Source organism: Aethalodelphis obliquidens, unplaced genomic scaffold (assembly GCF_003676395.1).
Source record: "Aethalodelphis obliquidens isolate GAN/ISIS:26980383/991018 unplaced genomic scaffold, ASM367639v1 scaffold108, whole genome shotgun sequence".
NCBI classification, from domain to species: Eukaryota; Metazoa; Chordata; class Mammalia; order Artiodactyla; family Delphinidae; genus Aethalodelphis; species Aethalodelphis obliquidens.
In genome coordinates, this window is record NW_020838052.1 from 2,215,260 (window position 1) to 2,222,193 (window position 6,934).

Consider the following 6,934-nt stretch of genomic DNA (forward strand, 5'->3'; position numbering starts at 1 on the left):
CAACCTTGTGAGATATTTTTATCCCTCTTTAGAGATGAAAAAACAGAGATCCAGCCAGGGAGAAGTGACTTATTTAAGGTCACACAACTACTATGTACTAGAGCCAGGATTCAAGCAAAGGCCTGTTTGAGGCACAGCCTATGTGTTTTCCATTCAACCATCGTGGCTTCTCTTTGGGACTTCAGTAAAGGTGAAAGAGAACATGTCTTTAAAGTGATTGCTTAATTTTTTGACTTTATAAAAGGTTATGTACTCTGTTATCTTTTCGGGATCCAAACGTCTCTTATCTGACTCCCTTTGTTTTGTCATATTCCCTTTTTTAGGAGAGAAGCCTTATAAATGCACCTGGGATGGCTGCTCCTGGAAATTTGCTCGCTCAGATGAGCTAACCCGCCATTTCCGCAAGCACACAGGCATCAAGCCTTTCCGGTGCACAGACTGCAATCGTAGCTTTTCTCGCTCTGACCACCTGTCTCTGCACCGCCGGCGCCATGACACCATGTGAGCGGCACAGACTGCACTAGAAAGAGCTGCACTGGTCTCTTTCTTGTGTGTGTGTGTGTGTGTGTGTGTGTGTGTGTGTGTGTGTGTGTGTGCGCGCGCGCAATGGGATCATGACCATCTTTTCCTCTTTGACTCAGCTTGCCTCTGGGATGGGATTGGAACAGTTCACTGAGCCAGGCTGACGAAACTGGAGGAAAATATAGCTGATCTTCCATAGGGACTCTTTATATTCCACGTTCATTTCTCCACTGACCAGTCCCCAGTTTTTTCAACCTCCGCATGGGTTGAATTCCAGTGCGGCACCCATGGTTGCCCCCCTCCCGTCCCTGTTATGAGATAGGACATTTTTCCTACAATAAGAAAACAGGAATCAAATTCAAGGCTGTGAACAAACATACGCTGCTTTTTGTTCTTATTTTCCTCTTGTTTTATAGAATTCTTATCATATTTCTGAATCAGTACATCAAAGTGGTTGGTAGTGTCCTAAATTGACTTTTTTCAAGTTCCTAGACAGAAGAGGGCATAACATTGTAGTTGGCTGGTAAGATTTACAGGGATTTGGGTCCTGAGTATAGGGCACATTCTCAGTGAATAAGCTGAGTCCCATACCAAGCTCCAAGGTTTTGTAAAGCCAATCCTATTTGTTCTTACAGTTTGGTTTTCAGACAGTGCTGGTGCTTCTTGCTTCTTTAGTCCATCAAAGGGAATGAAAGGATCTTTTTGTTCTTCTCCTTTTCCTCCTCTTCTTCCTCCTCCTCCTTCAGGATTAAAGATTTTGCTGCACAATTACATTCTTTGTTTTGTTAAATTTGAACAAAAATTCAAAGCACACATCGACGTGCCAGTAGGGTAAAAAGTGTTCCAGGAGAGTAAGTTGGGCAGTGACAGGAACAAGTAGACCCAGGATGATCCTGAAAACAAATAGAGGAGGACTTTTTATGGATAGGATATCAAAAGTGCTATAATCACAAGTCTCATTCAAATGGCAATCTGTTGAGACAATGTCTTGAGGGGCTACACTGTACTGTTTATTCTTCTGTTTACATAAAGCAACTGTTATGTGCATATTGCATGATGAGAAATGACACACTGGGGCCATGTTATACAGAGGTGAGGGGTTGGAAGAAAAAAAATGTGTTAAGTACATGGCATTATTAGCATGCATTCCTATGTTTCAAATGGAACTATAAGAGGCATTTAGTGAAAACTGACAAACAGAAAGCAATTTGATGTTCTGCAACTGCTATGAACATCTAAGCCATTTATTTTAACCATTATAGCATGTTGCATAATATACACACTTGTTTACCCAATCAATGTTTTATAATAGTCTCTGGGACATAAAACCCTCTGTTCCAGGCCCTGGACCTCAGATCTACCTCCACATGGCATATTTCCTCTCCTGGGGTCAGGGAGGGGAGGTTTGCATCACTTAATTGTGGACACAGCCTCTCTCCTGGAAAAGGTTGTCTTCATACGGTACCCCTTTTCCTTGGCAGATATTCAACAAGTCTCTCTTGAATACTTCAGGTCATTACTTCCCAAGGCCACCTAGTCTGACTAAATCATAGAATTCTAGCACCAAGAAGGGATCCTATTAGCTATCTAGTCCTACCCATCATTAATATTTTACAGATGAGACAAATACGGGTCAGATTCCTTCCCCAGATGTTTCCTTGAGGCCTTACAGACCTGCACACCCATTCTCCCAGGGATCACATTATTAAACCAAATTAAAGAAAAATTTACATGATTGGTTGCAGTATTTGTCCAAGTTTATATGTTAGGCTTCAGAAAAATTTAGACCACTCACAAAATCATTTACAGCTGACTAAATTGTAAGTAAAATGTGCTTGTGGTCGTTGATATATAACATTAGGAACACAGTTTTTCTATTCTAACACTTTCTATAATATCTCAGGTTTGCTTTACCTCATTTCAAGTTACAGTGTCTTTTCAGACCATAAACCCTCATAAATTTAAGGACTACCTGTATTTTTCAAAATGATATGTAGATTTTTACTATTTTAGCCTTGTTATTTTGATATAAGTTTTACCCTGACTTTAAGTGTGCAAGTTCCACACTGTAGACTAATTGTTAAAGCACTAGGAAATATCTAGGGCCAATCTGTTAAAGGGGACTTCTATGCAGGTGTAAGACATGTTGTTAAAGGTGAATTGCCATCATACATAAGTTAAGCTTATAATTGAGTAGTTGATATGGTATTTCACAGTAGAGTCTAAGGGCTTACCCATTTTCTCCAGAGTTTGGATTTTAGACTCCTTTTCCAGAGTTCATAACTGACCTGTGCCCATCAGGATCTTTTGCATTGGAGCATATGATCTATTTATAAATAAAGACTATAAAACATAGTGTTGTACTAACTAGGATAATCAAATTAGAATTCCAAATATTGGTATCTCTAAGTCTTTATTCAAATTTTTTCCTGCAAAGTAATGAGGGACTTTGTTAATGCTTTATTAATTGTCTATGGTCAGGAAACAATTCTAACCCTATTTTCATTGCTCTCTTCCCTCCAAATAATGATAAAATCTTTACAAATTATTTCCATATTCTTTAAGAAATATATCAACATTCATTAAGAGTATTTCATGGAGCACAGGTACTCGAATACAGTATAATACTGTACCACACCAAAAGCACATGTAACTTTGCTAAATAGACAGTGAGATGGAAAATAATTGTCTCTCTTAGGTAGCATTTGGAATTAATTGAATTTGCTGTGCTCACACCAGCTAACCACCATTATGTGGACAGTTGCCTAGGGCATGGAAAATGGCCTTCATCGATAGGGTTGAATAATATCTTGGAATTTATTGCAGTGGAATTCCTCCATTTGTAGATGATTGGCAATTGAACATTACTATTGATAATTATGATTGGAAAATTCAGGAAAAACTATGAAGAATATGAACTGCTGAGTACATTAGGTGGAGTGCATTATAGGCAAGACAGAAAGGTTTGTGAGAATAAATTCTTAAATTCTTTTTAAATAAAGTTTTTATTTTAAAACAGTTTTAGATTTACAGAAAAATTCTGAAGATAGTACAGAGTTTCCCTATATCTCAAACCCAGTTTTCCCTATTACTAACATCTTTCATTAGATGTACATTTGTTACAATTAATGAAGTAATGATACATTATTATTAATTAAAGTCCAAACTTCATTCAGATTTTCTTAGTTTTTACCTAATATCCTTTTTCTTTTCCAGCATCCTGTTCAGGATACCACATCACATTTAGTAGTCATATATCCTTAGGCTTCTCTTGGTTGTGACAATTTCTCAGACTTTCCTTGTTTCCTATGACCTTGGCAGTTTCAAGGGGTCCCTCAATTAATATCTGTCTGATGTTTTTCTCATGATTAAACTGAGCTTATAGGTTTGGGGGAGGAAGACCACAGAGGTGAACTGCCATTTTCATCACATCATATTAACATGACTTATACCCTTGATGTTAATCTTGATCACCTGGCTGAGATAGTGTTTGTCAGGTTTCTCCTCTGTATTCCACCCCACCTTCCATAAGGTGGAAGGAAATCACTTCCATAAGGTGGAAGGAAACCCTTTGGAAGGAAATCACTATGTGCAGCCCACACTTAAGGAGTGGTTAGCTATGCACTACATGCCTGAGGGTGAGTATCTACATAAATTATTTGGAATTCTGTGTGGTAGAGTTGTCTTTTCTCCCTCATTTATTTATTTATGCAATCATTTTCTTGTATCAGTATGGACTTATGGATATTTATTTAGTACTTTGGGTTATAGTCCAATGCAACTTATTTTGTTACTCAAATTGTTCCAGCGTTGGTCGTTGGGCACTCTTTTGTGTTGATTTCCATGTTCTTTTGACAGACCCCCATCTTTTTTTTAGCACACCTTTATTTTCCAGCACTACAAGATGCTGCAAGCTCATCCTCTATATTTTTTTTGCCGAATCCTGTAATCAACCATTTCTTTAAGGAGTCCTGGTTTCTTTTAATGGAGAATTGTATTAGAAATGAAGATCTGGGCATTAGGTATGCTTGTTGCTACTTGTATTTTTGCTTCTAAGTCATCTCAGCTAACAGAGCAAGGAAATATATGTGTGTGCACTAACCCATGTATATCTATACATACATATCTACAAATATTTCTGTATGTAATCATCCATATCTTTATTAAGCTAAACATGAGTTCATACTGATGTCTCCTACTCCAATCCCTTACCACATGGATCATCTTATCCTAGCCTTTTGCCTTTGTTCACTCTAACCTTCCACTCCAACAGTGAGAAACCTGGCTCCCACACGTTGCCATATACTTACTTACTTGTTCAGTTCCAGAGTACCTGTATAGTGGTATCTGAATTGTTAGCCTGTACACCTGTGGGAACACTTAGAACACAGTGCTTATGTACATGATAGTAACAGTTTTAGAACTCTAACAGCTCTTTGAAACAAAGTGATCGGCAAAATTCAGGAGTTAGAGATTTCGATGACCTGAGTTCCAGGAACTTGGGGTGTATCCTACCCTCAAAAGGTTTTCCGAAGAGCAAAACCATTGGGAATTGATCTAATCTTTAATAAGCCAAGGGAAATTATTGATCCTCCTAGTGTGTTAATAGCTATATAGAAATAGGTATACTGAAGAAAGTAGCTGTGCCCAATTTAAAGAAACACTTAGCACTGTCTTTTCTCACTGGTAAATATGGCTCTCTGACAATAGAGGTGCTACCCTAAGTTACCTCTCTTCCATATTTTCCCATCTCTCACTTTATTGATCTTAGGCAAGTCACATCGCCTCTCTGTGCCTCAGTTAACCCATCTGTAAAATGGGGATCCAAATACCTACCTCACAGGATTGTTGTGAGGATTCTCATTAATGGATGTTGGCAAAAATTACAAGTGATCCTTAAATGAACAACAAAGTATTATGATTACCATTATGATGATAATTATAGTACTCTATATTTACCCTAGAAAAAGGAGAGGATTAGGCTTCCTGGATGATAAAGAGCTAAATTTGAGTAAGTAAAAAGGATAATTGAAGAGTGGTCACTGGAAGCCATATTATCTCTTCCTCTCACTTTCCCTACATTCTCTTCATTGCTAACTATAAGATTCTCATCTGTTTTTATACTCAAAGCATATTAGGGTCTAAAGGAATAAGTAGGCAAAATCCATTGCTGTAAAAGCTGTATTCTTCCCCTTTCCTCACTCTGCCTGGACCACATTACATGTCACCCTGTCAGAAGCACAGAGGCAATCTCCCACAGCCCTTCAAACTTTGGCCAGTCCAGCATCACCAGTTACATTTTGTCTTTCCACACTTATTATATTCTGAACAGTATAGGTAGAAGGGAAGTGGGGTGGGGTGGTTGGGGTGGGAGTGGGACGGAAGAGAATAGAACTTATACTAGTGGCAGGATATTTCTTTGATTCTCAAATACTGGTTTTACCTCCCATTTCTTTTTCTGGTGGTGGGTTGGGGACAGGGGGAGAGACACTATTTTGTTTATTAAGAAACTCTCCTTCCTTTCCAGTAGATGTTTCCCAGGATCAGTATAAGTAGTTGTTTTGGACGTTATAACTATGTTGTATGCAGTGCTATTTTCATTGTATTTCTGAATAAAAAGAGGAAGAGAATCCCTAGTGGTGTCCATCCTTGTTTTTTGACAGGAGGACACAGTGGGAAAACAGTGCCAGAAATTGACTGTTCATTTTTGTGTTGGGGAAAGGAGCCTGCAGTGAAATGATTGATTGTTTTTTGTCATTGTTTGTTTAAAGAAGTTATAGAACAGCATATTAAGCTTTAGTATTTATAACTCATGTCTCTGCCTTGTTATTTCAGTACTTTAGAGCAGCACCCTGTTTTTTCTCTATTTTATACTAGTTCTTGCTCCAGTGACATGGCTGTGAGACTAAGATTGTGAGCAATCTCTCATATTCAAGCCTGTTAGGTCCCTGGAGATACTCAAAAACTGCCTCAGTTAGCATGGTCACTTATAGATTACTACGTTCTCGTTCAATGGGACATTTCCTCTGTGGCATCCAGGCAGGGTGTATGTTTGGGAACTAAACAATCTTGTTACGTTTGATTATTGTACTTTTTATTAATAAAAAAATATTTGAAACTTCAGAATCCATGGCTGTTATCTTGAATTTGTCTTCATTTACGTTTCCACAACATTGCATGGCACCAGTAAATCGTTTTCGTTTTCCTTCCCTTAACTGGGTAAAGTTATGGTGAAACTACTTTATACTAGCATGGGGCAAGAAAGGAAGCTGGGCTGTCTTAAACACAATAATTTCTCTAAGTACATGAGGCCCTCTCCATTCTTGGAAATCTATTCAGCATGTCCCTGAATGGGACTGCATGGAGACTGTGCTCCTTTTGCATATTTCTTACAGAGAATCACCCTGTATGA

General features: G+C 38.3%; 1 protein-coding gene across 1 annotated transcript in view; it reads left to right on the forward strand.

The window, feature by feature from the left end:
* The window catches only part of KLF8 (KLF transcription factor 8), a 75,529-nt gene extending 68,898 nt beyond the window's left edge, over positions 1-6,631 (forward strand). The window contains exon 6 of the mRNA XM_027096782.1: positions 324-6,631. Coding sequence (XP_026952583.1) covers positions 324-339 — 16 coding nt within the window. The 3' untranslated portion in view covers positions 340-6,631. The remainder of the gene's footprint in view (positions 1-323) is intronic.
* Positions 6,632-6,934: the final 303 nt, after the last annotated feature.